Source organism: Pavona decussata, unplaced genomic scaffold (assembly GCF_977016875.1).
Source record: "Pavona decussata unplaced genomic scaffold, jaPavDecu1.1 SCAFFOLD_215, whole genome shotgun sequence".
Lineage (NCBI taxonomy): Eukaryota > Metazoa > Cnidaria > Anthozoa > Scleractinia > Agariciidae > Pavona > Pavona decussata.
In genome coordinates this window covers 2,969,185-2,982,245 of record NW_028145620.1, presented here as the reverse complement: position 1 = coordinate 2,982,245, position 13,061 = coordinate 2,969,185, and the positions used below count along the sequence as shown (strand labels likewise).

General features: G+C 39.0%; 1 protein-coding gene across 1 annotated transcript; it reads left to right on the top strand.

Annotated features, from left to right (window-relative positions):
- The first annotated feature begins 4,220 nt into the window (after positions 1-4,220).
- LOC146460040 (uncharacterized) lies at positions 4,221-12,153 on the top strand. Its single transcript, XM_085088628.1, has 6 exons — positions 4,221-4,311; positions 4,728-4,850; positions 4,971-5,048; positions 5,633-5,707; positions 5,951-6,007; positions 7,041-12,153. The coding sequence occupies exons 1-6, from the start codon at positions 4,287-4,289 to the stop codon at positions 11,228-11,230; spliced, it is 4,548 nt and encodes a 1,515-aa protein (XP_084944754.1). The 5' UTR covers positions 4,221-4,286; the 3' UTR covers positions 11,231-12,153.
- The last annotated feature ends 908 nt before the right edge of the window (positions 12,154-13,061 follow it).

The window sequence follows — 13,061 nt, the reverse complement described above, 5'->3', positions numbered from 1 at the left end:
AGACAAAAATGTGCCTATCACGTTTTCACGTTTTTATCTTTTGTTTCCTCAGATTTCAGTGGTGAGCAGCTAACAGCCGTACATGGTAATTCAGTTAGAATTGTCTCATTTCGAAAAATGCGTAGAATTAACTCTGAAAATGACATATAACTGTGTTTCAGCAATACTTTTCATTCTTTTGAAAGATGCAACGCAGGCTTTTGTTAGGAGAGTGGAAAATTATAATAATAATTATTATTATCTCTGCCGTTTACGTCAGTTTTTCATAAAGCTGACTTTACATTAGGTAGGCATCAAGTGACTTATCATGGACCCAAGGGCCACAAAAATGGGCCATTTTACAATTGTGTCCTTAGTGACCCGGACTTCGATTGGAAGCGAGGCTGGAGGTGACCTTCAGTGCTTTTCATATGTAGATCATGTTGTTCTTATGCAGACTACTTGTAGTTTACATTTACATATGAAAAGCACTCCGGTTTGTATCAAAACAAGATCACCTCTAGCCTCGCTTCCAATCAAAGGCCAGGTCACTAAGCACACAACTGTAAAATGGCCTATTAACTGTCCTCTTTAGTATTCAAGTCCGTTGTATGTCTCCTGAATGTTCTTTTGCTACTTCTTCTCTCGTTTGAGTGTGGTAAAGTCTTGGGAGATAATGGCAAACTTATTGTTAGTAATTTCGCGGGAACTTAATTTCACGAAAATGGGCGAGGCAAATTTCGCGATATAGCAGAAAAATTGTGTTAAAAAGAAATAAACTACGTGAAAATTTTACAAATGCTGATTCGCATGAACTTTGAAGACAGCCGGGTTATCTCAGAATCGACGCTACAGATTTTAATGCTACACTGAGCCATACCTTACAACGATATTGAACGGAACCTTAACTAATCAAAACTTAATTCGATATGTTCGTTTGCTACAAAACACCACGTCACACTGTATACAACACAGGTCAACATTTACGATACGTCTTATATTCAGCTTGACATCATGCACCGAGGCATATTTTTAACCCCAGAGTCCAGAGGTCTTCATTGAGGTACCAATGGATGAGCGTCCAGTCCGGCGTGAGAAATTGCAGCGCCTGTAAATAGACCTTACCCAAGGTACTGCGGGCTCTGCTTAAATTTTTCGTCGGGTTACTATTGATTAACATTCCCGGGGAATTTCATACTATGTGAATCAGCCATATTTTCACATAGGATCACTGCAATGACCTAGCTCTGCAAACGCTTTGTTAACATTAGAATGTGGTAAACCTCGAAAGAAAGTCTGTCAAGTATTCTTTTCGTGCGGACTTCGTCAGTGGATTTCACGTCTTCAAAGAGGTTTGGAAACGGATTCTTGCAGAAATTTAAGCACGCCCGTACAAGAGAAACAAACTCCACGGTCGCTATCGGCCATCGCTACTAAGCGCCTTCCTGGTGCGCTTGCCGACTCGACAGCTGGTCACTTATCTAGAGAAATTTCTAGGGGTACTTGACGACTGTATCAACGATGTGTTGCAGGAACTGAAGTGACTCTGAGAAAGAAGCGTAAACTGACGGAAGCTTCAATGTAGGACGTGGACAAAGGAGACTACTTAATATACCGTAATCATGTAAACTGACGTTGAAGTTAATAGAACGTTTTTATAGTAGTTTTTATTTTCGTGATAACTGACTTTAAATTCACGATTGTTGGCAATCGCTATAATTAAGTCCAGTGAAAACTCCGATAAGTAACAATAAGGTATAAATTTTGGATCTTCGTCCGTTTTTCTAACTTTGTTCATAATTTTCTCCAAAGAAAATAGGAGCACAACCACTTTAGAGTATTCAAAGCCAGGGAAGAAAGGTAAAGTGAAAAATGCTGCAGATATCTTTTATTAGTATAAACCTACTAGCATTCTATCACGAATGCTGTTCTCTTGTTGGCTACGCTACTCACTATCTATTCTGTTTTAGTATAAATCTACTACTGTTCTATCACGAATGCCGTTCTCTGATTGGCTACGCTACTCGCTATCTATTCTGTGATAGATAGTGAGTAGCGGTTTTCAACAAAATGGCGGCCGCTTCGTCGCGTTTTCGAAGTGTCTGCGATGAGGATATAATTAATTTACTTGTTTAGTTGTGAACGACTAGTAGATTTATACTAAAACAATTAGATTATTCGCTCTCGATTTCTATGCATGATAGCTGATTCGGGCTGCGCCCTCATCAGCTATCACGCGATAGAAATCTCGAGCTCATAATCTAATTGTTAATTAGTATAAATCTACTGGTGTTCTATCACGAATGCCGTTCTCTGATTGGCTACGCTACTCGCTATCTATTCTGTGATAGATAGTGAGTAGCGGTTTTCAACAAAATGGCGGCCGCATCGTCGCGTTTTCGAAGTGTCTGCGATGAGGAAATAGATAATTTACTTGTTTAGTTTTGACCGACTAGTAGATTTATACTAAAACACTTAGATTATTCGCTCTCAATTTCTACGCGCGATAGAAATCTCGAGCTCATAATCTAATTGTTGAGTAGATTTATCCGCCCGTGGCGTGAACTACTTATATCATCATAAAACGAAAACGTGAACCTGCCTTGTTAAGTTTTGTACGACTAGTAGATTTTTGCTAAAACAATTTCGATTTCGATCGCACGATAGTTGATTCGGGCTTCGCCCTCATCAACTATCATAATCTAATTGTTAAATGGACCAATGTCAGAGTGTGTGCACAGATTTTAAGGGCGACAAACAAATATAACAAATTAAAAAGAAAAAAAATAGTATTATCGTGGTAATTCATAACCTTCAATTTTAAGTCGCTTTCATATTGGCGTCTCGTAAACAAGGCAATAGAAATTCATTTTCATTCGCGTTAGGAGAACAGTAACATATTCTAAGGTTTGAGCTACCTTTGGTATACAGTGCCTGCCTTTAAGATACGGTTCTTAAGTTATGATTACCTTATCTGAAGTTGTCTTAAGCGTTCCTCTGATTCCTTCTTGTAAGATCTAATCATTTCGGCTGACCATTAAGTGACCATTCAATTCTCTGTATTTGATTCCAGTTCCCGAAATGACTGTGTTATGGTTTAAAGCCGGGGCTTGCGGATATTAACCAGTACTTGTAACATCTTGAATCAACGTCAACTGATTTTGACTTTTCTTGTTCGACAGAAAGTGTCTCCAACTCAACTGCCCGAATTTTTAGCGCAGGCGCAGTAAAATTAACCGTTTTAGCAGTCATGGTTGGTATTGCCTTGGCAACAAGCAAAGCTCCCTCGGCACGAATCGTCGTAAGCCTGCCTGCAAATTTCGTCAAAAATGGATCAAAGATTTTCTTTAATAAAGACTTTCATGGAAGATTGTTACTATCTGAAAAATTGAATGCGAGAATGCGAGACTTTCAGCAGTTTGGTAAGTCAGTGATGATAATACATGATCTCTTTTACGGTTTTATATAGCTTATAATTTACTTTAAAAGAACAAAACCCAACTAGCTTGCTGTAGTCTCGCCATAAATTTTATTTTGAAGTTCTTCTGTCCTACTAAATGGATTCATGTAAGCTTTAAACCGAATAAAAAGGCATCTCATATACTGTGACGTGGTTCCGAAGCCTTAAAAACACAACTTGTACTGCAAATAACAGTAGTTCAATATCCTTTTCCAGTCATTTATTGAAACAACATCTTAACCAAGTAACCACAAATGGACAAGATTCCCGCGCAAATCCATAGTGTTTGTTAAGAAATACAAGTAAAAGTAATCGTATTCATCCTCTGTACACTGCTCACTACAGTGAAGAGTTTAAACCTTCCTAAACGAAAATGTTCCCGCACAGAGCGATGTCCAAAACAATTGGTTCAGATCGTTGTGTTTGTAATCTCCTTTAATTGACCAAAGGAGATACGGCACATGCGCATTTTGTTGGCCTAACGGAGAAGTTCACTCCATCAATGTACAGGGGAGGGGAGGGTGAGTTTGATCTTCGTTCTTGAAGATAGTTTGGTCGAGTCCTTACTCAACATGAAGAGACGAATGACATCAACAACCCGTAAATCCCTCGAAGTAGGTGTCCCAATCAACTCGTCATACTTATTTATAACTAGTTAGTTTTTAAAAAGACGTTCTTTTAAAATTTGTCAAAACCTTTCATCCCAATCTAAATACCTCTTGTTTGGTTTATTTAAGATGTATCACAAGCTTCAAACAAAGTGTCGTCCCTAGATCCCTGCTTTGCTTCATGCGAGTTTGCTTGTGACGTTCAAACTCAACAGTGTGTCTGTCTTAGAGGATATGAAATGAAAGGAGGGGATTGTAGTCATGGTATGTTTAGGAACTTAACAGTTTTTCATTTGTTAGTATCGTCACTATCATAGCTTCTGCTGGAAATTTCAACTTCCTGAAAATAAAGAAGTAGAGAGCATTTATTCTGGTGATAGCCAGCGGGTATTCCTAAAAACTGCATTGTTTACGATGGCAAACTTAACGGAAAAGTACTTAATTAATATCTCCTTGAGAAACAGAGAGTTGGCTTCCGAAGACACCCAATATTGAAGTTGTGGTTCTTCGAGGGACGGAGCTAGTTCTTGTTCTAGGAGTCGTTACATGAGGCATATTCTCATTCAATTGAAGAAATGCTGTGAGGTTGGAAGTATTTATTAAGGAAAATTACCAACTGCAGCAAACGTCAACAGCTTTTTTCTGATCTGTTCTCAATGTTTAATTTAAACTTCTTACAGATGTGGATGAGTGTTCCAGCCTAAAGCATCCCTGTCACGTGCATGCCACATGTATCAACACTGTCGGCGGTTTCAAGTGTACTTGCAATGATGGTTACTGGGGAGACCAAATCACCTGTCATGGTACGTGTAAATCAACTGTCCATTTACAATAGTTTCCCTTTATGTGGTGCTAGTTTACCTTACGTTTCATCAATTTCTATTCTTGCATTATAATAGGCAAACTGACATTTTTCTGTTAAGCCTGCAGTACCAAGCCATGCGCAGAAGGATACTACCAATCGGAATCATGCACTCGGACACGTGACCGTGTTTGCACAGGTAGGTTACTTGTAATTTTGTCAGCGTTTCTGGAAACAAGGCAACCATTGTCAAATGGCCTCACCTGCTTGGCTGATGTCACACACCACTAAGTATTATCTTTTTGTTGTGGTTCTTCTTGGCAAGGTCTTGAGCAAGAAGTTTCTCCTTAATCTTGTTTACTCGGACATTGTTGGTCTCCTTCGTATGTGAGCGCCATGCGAGATTTTTCATCCTGAGAACAGCATCCATATCAAACCAACACAGTGCGGCCGTGTTGGTAAACTTCATAAAGTACTGAAGTTTGAGTTAAGTTAATAAGATTCCCTTTGTTGCTAGAAATCAAATTCTTCCAGCAAGGCAAACGGGAACTTGAATTTGGCAAATCGAAAATGGTTTCATTTTCCCAGTGGCAAACTCGGTTCGACCTGCTCTCCACTCATTTATACTTAGTACATGCGATTAAAGAGGTGGCTGTTTAATGGGCGTTTGTTCAGGGGTTGAGTTTAATTTGCATGTGCGGCGAAAAACTTTTTCCTAACATTAAGTAGTATTCTTACCGTTAAAGCCTAAATTAAACTTGTATTCTTTCGCTCTGCTCGCAGCTTGCAGTTCTTCATGTGATGGGATGGCATACCAAGTGCATGGTTGCGGATTAACATTTGACAGAAAATGCGTCGGTAAGAAGTTCGTCTGTCTTTTGTCCACCTTCTTTCTCTCCTAGTATTTGAAAGTCATCATTCTTCTTGATTTCTCAAGGCAAACAACTGAGTAGAAAGATTTTTTTCCCAGCCCGTCAACGTATGATTTAAAATCAAAACGCTGTTTTACTCATGTATTTCTCTGGTATCTGCTCATCCCGAATCGTCTCTGCTAGATAAGTGAAAAACATGCGGTCTTCTTTTCACTCTTTTATATTGCAGATATTTCCAAACCCTTGACTCTAAGCAAGGACACCAATGATAGTGATTTTCTTGAGGGTAAGTATCTGACTTGAAACCTACCTTCAAGCGAAGGAAGGTGAAACATTGAGGCGTCAAGCTGATTGTAAGTCTTTCAGAGAATTCGGGAGAAACTGAGGAATCTGTAGTCGACAGTTACAAATTGGAGGATTTACATTCCAAATTACATGTTGGAGATAAAAATTATACGTGGGAAAAACTTACCTTTATCTGGCTTAAAGTTATAGAAACGGAAAACGTTTTCTTCAATTTTTGTAGATTTTTGTGGCTGTTAGCGAAGAGGTGGCCACTATTTTAATGTTCAAGCGATGTTAAATTAAAATAATAATCAAAGTGGACAAAAAATATCAATCTATCATGATAACTTTGATTCGCAACAAAGTCTTGTCATTGTCACAGTGGTCGAGTGTTTTCAAATGACGTCACGGCGGCCATGTTGGTGTCCCAAAACAAAGAAATGGCGGCCATGTTGGTATCCCAAACTAAACCTCTGGGTATTGAACTCTATTTTTATGCCGATACTTTCTTTTGTTTCTGTAAACCAATATGGCCGGTAGTCACGCGAATGAAAACGCTTTATATCTTATTTTTTGTGCATCTTCAAAGATGAAAGACGTTTTGGTAGATACTGGCTATCGGCTATGACAACCATTTGTCGTGCATCATAGATGCCAAGGCTTCAAATTGCGTTGACACAGTTTAACCTACTTTTGGGAAAATCTCAAATGAGTTACTCAAAAGGGTTATTAAGTGTTTCAACTTTGACGTTATGCAAAGAACGCATTTGCCACTGGGCCTGTGCCAATAATAACAAGGAAAATAATAATTTATTTCTATAGCGCTAGTCCCTTGTCAATGTCAATGTCAATGGGTGTTGTTGGTAACACTTTGATACAGCAAATGTTGTTTATTTACACGGAATTTTAAGATATAATCATGTTCATCATAATTTGTGAGTGTGGATAGCTAATGGATTAAACGAAAAGGAGTCCCTTCCTTGGATTACCAAGCTTGTCATTAACCATCTTTCATCTCCTTTTATTTCTATTAGTTCGATCAGGTTCAAAGATCATCGTCCGAAACCTAGCAAGAGACCTGGTGCTTCTCGAAGATCGGTTACAGTTAACTGGCGCAAACGTAACCTTTCAGCTGCAAGGGAATTCGCCAAGGCGCGGTCGTTTATTCCGAAACTCAAGCTTTTTCATGGACGTGGAAGTCGAACAAGTAAACTTCGTTCCAAAATATAACGATTACGATGCAAGGAACTCAAACGAGAATCACGAATTTGTTCATGTGCGCGGGTTTCAGGAAGTGACCAGAAAGCACTGTCGATACCCAGCTCCGAACCACTATACTATTAACCACGAGTTAAAACAAGATCGTCAGACAAAGGTTTACCCGGCCACGTGTTATCAACAGTCACGTGATCTCTGTCCAAGAGATGTATCACCAGGGGAAACGTACTATTACAGATCTTTAAACGACAAATGCAACACAGCGGAGGAAACAGCTCAGAATAACAACAAGACTTTTGTGAAACTCCAACTAGACTCAAGCAAACTTTATTGCACAAATTACACGAATTTTGTTACCGACATATTTGGTATAAAAGAGTACGAATTCGTGGACAACCCGTTGCAGTCATTCCCGACAGTTAACTGTACTGAAGCGTATCAAAAGTGTCGCATTTGCAGGGATACATGTTCATATTGTGATAAATCAAACGATATGAAAATCAGCGGCTCCTGTTCCTGCTGCTATAAAAACTGTCTTGTTGATTGTAAGCCTTTCTACAATTTGGCAAACTGCACCCAGATACCAAAGCATTGCGCTAAAGGGGACACCAGCCAGTTTACGTTGGCAATGAATAAATCAAGCAATTTGTTATTAAAGTTTAACTGTGTTCTTAAATACGATTCTCCAGAGACGCTATACACACTGAGGTACCACGTACGGCATAAGACTGGGCGCTTTAGCTCGCAATGGAAGTCAGAAACTTTAAGGGCTCCACAGAAAGATGACGATCCATTCACGAAGATACAAAGAGGAAAAACTCGATTAGGGCCTCTTGAAGTAGTGCATTTAACAAATTTTAATATCTCCTCTCTTCTTTATCTCCGGGCCCAAAGAATATCGAACAAAGACCCGTATCAATACAGCATATCAAATCTGGTGGGAGGAAACACAACATTGGGTAACGCGTTTGGGAAAAAAACGGTTAAAATTCAAACGAAAACGCCATTTTTGATAACTACCAGATCTTGGAGTAAGGGTGAAAACTGTGGGAAGCTCTCTGATTGGTCGAAGACATTTCGGAATACTTACCATGATTTACAGCGTGCGAATGTAGAAAATCTTGGCGTGCAAGCAGGAGGCGGGATTTCCTATCGTATACAAGACCCCCGACAACTACCTATGATGACCGTAAGTATTTCAAAGGACGAATCAATTTTCAAGTACGTCCTAACCAACTCGAACATCCGTAACGATGAAACATTTCAAAGTAGTATATCGCAAGCGAACAGCACTTGGAAAATAAAGATATCTGGAACTTTAACAAGCTGTCCTGGTTTCTTCACTCTTCAAGTCATCGACGAAATTGACGATCACATAGTCCTCGAACAAGACGTAGTGATACTTTGTCCCGAGACCAATTTCAAAGTAGAAGTACACGTTCCCCGAAAGAATCTTTTAGCCAAAGAGGTTTTGTTTAGAGTATTTTTATCGGATTCTAATCAAAAACTGAAGTTTCAGCTGGCTGTAGTTGACAAAGGATCAAGAAAATCCAAAGAACCAGTGAAAAAATATGACGATGAAAACCCAAATCCGTGGATAACATTGATGCCTGTGTTTGTGGTGACTGGGTGTGTGCTACTGTGTTTGTTTGGACTTATGATATATGCACAGGTTACCCACAAGCCTGTAGTTAATAATAAACCTTCACGGTGGACATTTATTACACGTAAGAGCACAAAGATATGTAAACCTGGGAAAACCAAGAATCAACCCAAACATGACAACAGGCTCAAGAGAAGACATCTTATATTGGTTGTATTTTTTGTTGTAGTTAGAATCGTCTACAGCTTAGTGTTCACATTCTCAATGGCGTTTGCCATGCTGACCATTCTTCACGGACCTAATCTGAAAACAATCCAGGAATATCAAGATTTTGTCCAAAGCAAAATCCATGAAAGCAATGCCATCGCTTCTCGAATGGATCAGCATCGTGAAAGAGAAGTCAAACGTGTTCTTGATGCTAGTGAAGACATCCAAAGGTCCTGTGATTTTTTTCTAGGAATACAGCTCCAGTGGCTAAGATACAACATGAGTTGTATAATCCAAGAAAATCAATTAAAAATATTTAATAAGTTAAGTAAGAAAATTGTCGAAAAGGTGACCAAAAAAGTGGAAGAGTTAAAAATAGCAACCAAGAAACGGATAAAAGAGTTCGAAGCGCGCACAAAAAGAAAACTACAAGACACTGTAGATCATTTGACTGAATATGGAAGGAGAGTCTACGACAATAAGTGGTTTCTCTTAGCAAAAGGGGCCTATCAGTTAGAAGGCAAATCTAGAAGGAAAAAGAGAGAAATAGCAGCGAATAAACACAATGTACTACTAAAGCAAGACCTCATTGATCATGAGATTTCACAAGGACTTCATTGGCATGCAACTTCAACCAGAGGAAAACGCAGTATAGGTGACAATTCCTTCATTGGATTTCTCGACTTTCTTGGAGTTGTAGATAAATATAGAATGAACGAAATTGAGAATAATATTAAACACAAAGTCCAATTCGCCAAGGACGGTTTGGCGGATTTTTCTGAAGTCCTTAGGACAGGCAAATCTCCTGAACACCCATTTACAATGATACTCATGTGTCCTTTGAGATTCATGTTAAAAGCTGCAAAGGAACAAATGAATCCAAGGATACGAAAGATTAATAAAGAAGGCAAGGAGTTGGCAAAAAGTAAGGCCGCGTGCATTCCGGGAAATTTCAGTGATTTTTTCGCTGCCAATAGCTCTACATTTGATTACATCCTTAGTAAAGCAGGTTTCTCTGAACGAATTATGTTTGAGCAAGGTGATGGTTTCAACGGAACTGCAAACTCGTCCCAAGCGAGTAAGTCTTCACTGATCGAATCGGCTCGCGGAGGATCCTTCTTTAACATTGAAGAGGGAGACATCATGGAAGAACAAATCGACGAACAGAAGAAAGAATTTCTACAAAGAGAAGGGAAGATTAAAAATACCACTAGTTTGTATGAGGCCGACGTTTTTATTGCTGTCAAAAAAGCCATTTTGGGCGTGGTGTACGTTATCGATATTCTACTCTTGATCTATCGAGGATCGAAAACATTTCAGTTTGTTTTAAGCTTAATCCAAGGTTCCGAAGAAATTGTTGAACATGATGAGGACGAATTTCAAGAAAAACCGTCCACCACCAAAGAAAGAGCTGAGAGACTTGTTAGACAGGTCTTCGACAACCTTGCCAAAGGGTTCTTGATGTTTCTGACATTTTGCAAGACCCTTCATAAAAAGATAATGCGTACGAATATTATTCCTATGTGTATAATAATCGCTGCTGCAGCTTCTGTTGTATACTTGCTGATCGTCTTGGTGTTCAATGTAATGAACGTTACAGTTATTGAAGAACTTGGTGGTTATGATTTAATGGCGTCTCGACTCGATACTGACTATAATTTCACTAACCTTGCCATTGCTGACCAAGTAGACTTCATCAACAACAATGAAATGCAACTGTACAAGGAAACCGTGAATAAAACCATATCCGAGTACAACGCAATGATAGTGAGCTTCAACATAGAACAACAAGAACGCATTGAACGCCTTCGACAACAACTGTGTTCTCTGGATGAAGACGCGAGTAGATGCTTGAACGAAATCCAGGCATTGACGGCATCAGTTCTAAATTTTGACATAGATACTTGCGTTATACCGACGCTAGAAGGAACATTGTTTGAAGACTACGACGGAGAAGCGTACCGCGAAGGTCTAAAACAAGGATCCAAACGGTTTGTCGATGCCGCCCGTAACATCGTTTTAGAGACGATATACTTTATTCTGGGGGTGGTTTTGTTGATCATAGTAATTGCAACCATGTCTTTCGTTGTATATCTCTTTCTTAAGTCTAGAGGAATGGTGCGTGTGATAAAAATCCACGTGTACAAATCACTGCCTGACGGAGCTCTTCCGCCAGCTGATAGCAAGCCCGTCTGAAAATGGGAAGAATTAAAACTAAGGTTCCTTCCAATTTTGTTACGGAATCTCAGGAAAATGTAATTACTTTGTACAGAAAACCTGACTTAGTAAGGCCGAGAATAAGTATCATTATTATACTTTATTTAAGCCCTACCCGCCTCGATTAGCCTTTGTTATTTGTGGGTAGAGCTGTAATTTACCTAAGTGATTCTCTTTTTGTTCGCTTACTAACCTTTAATTTAATATCTTAGTTTGAAAGCTGAAAAAAAAAACCTTGAGTTTATTGCAGTCAAAGCCTGGCATGTTTGAAAACGAATGAATGAATGAATGAATCTTTATCCTACAAGATCGATCAGCGAATACAAAGTAGATGCGCCCTTGTGTACAGACTTGAGTTTAGCGGCTCTGAGGTTACACGGAAATGCCAACATAAATAATGCAAATGCGAAGTTGGGCTTACTTTCCCAAGGAGGCAGCAACGGTACATCGAGTTGTACGCGAATTTGTGATCACAGTTATCGAAACTCATCGCATCACCAAGTCTCAAGTGCTATTTCAAATTTTGAATTATTTATCTCGTGCTATGAACATTCAACCAATCATTCAGCTGGTACGCCATGGTATCTCCGTGGTATGGTATTTTATTGATGACTTTTTCTAAGTGATGTCAAATGGCGGTTCCCGTCACGATTGGTTTACTCAGTGGAAACAACCTGTAATGTTTTTCATTGATCCAGTTCTTCTTTTTAATTAAAAAACTTGAAACATTTTACTATTTAAGAATTCAAACGTTTCTACTAAAACCTATCCTTGGACCGTTCTTACGCTAATAAACTAATTATTATCACGACGACGGTTAACCAAAACTCGAAATCAGCAATTGTGAATTTTGCACGTTATAGAATTAGGAAAACTAATATCGAAATATTGGACAATGGTGTATGCTAATAAAAATATGCAAAAGTAACACATTTCTGTATGTTCGATTTGAAATAAATCGCAAAATATATTCTTAAACTATAGTGTTTGTATGATAAATGTAAATGCCAGCTTCAAATCAAAAGGAATCTTTTATTATTTCTATAAGTTATGCGGAGGATGAAATGTGAAATCCTGTTTCGTTTAAGCTTTACCAATCAACCGAATCCGTCAGACGCTTGCAGGTTTGCAGTGCAACGTCCAACGAATAGCAATATTTGGAATCGCATTTACGGCAAACGTAAAAGTTAGATTGCGTTCATGTTTTCTTGAAATAATTGAGTACATAGACGCGAATAGTGCCATTTTGGCCAAAAATGCTAACTCAAAAATACTGAAAACATAGCCTGTTCCAGGCTCCCCCCTCGTTTTCGTTCCCTCGCCCTCTCCTTCGCGCGTCTCTCTAGGGGCCTGCAATAGGCAACTGAAAACAGTGAGCGACAAAGAGAAATTTAGCATCGCGTTAAGGTGAAAAGGCAAACGTCACCCTGAAGTTTCATATAAAATAGCGTGAACCTTTTGACTTTAGATTCGCGTGTACTCAGCTTTTGCGAGTTTCGATGAAGCTGTTTTGCGACTCACTGTGGTGAGTTCATGAAGAAAAGTGAGGTATGGAGTGAGTTACGCAGGATTTTTAAACAAAAAACTTAATTTGCCCTAGTGCTTGCCGGAAAATTATTGGGGTACTTGTTTTACAACAATTAACTACTTATATGTATAAGAAGAAAAGGAAGAAATTCTTAAGTAGTTCTCACGCAGACGGCAAACGCCGAAATAGCCTGTTTCCGTTTCCAAGTAGAAACGGCAAACGCGAAAAATGGCGGGAAAATCGTGGTCACGTGGTCATTTTTGCCGTTCGCGTTTCACGTAT

Bases quoted from the DNA above. Each gene is read 5' to 3' on its own strand.
- LOC146460040 (XM_085088628.1), top strand. From the start codon at position 4,287: ATGAAAGGAGGGGATTGTAGTCATG. The intron at 4,851-4,970 runs GTACGTGTAAAT...TTTTCTGTTAAG, and splicing joins AGACCAAATCACCTGTCATG to CCTGCAGTACCAAGCCATGC. The intron at 5,708-5,950 runs GTAAGAAGTTCG...TTTATATTGCAG, and splicing joins ATTTGACAGAAAATGCGTCG to ATATTTCCAAACCCTTGACT.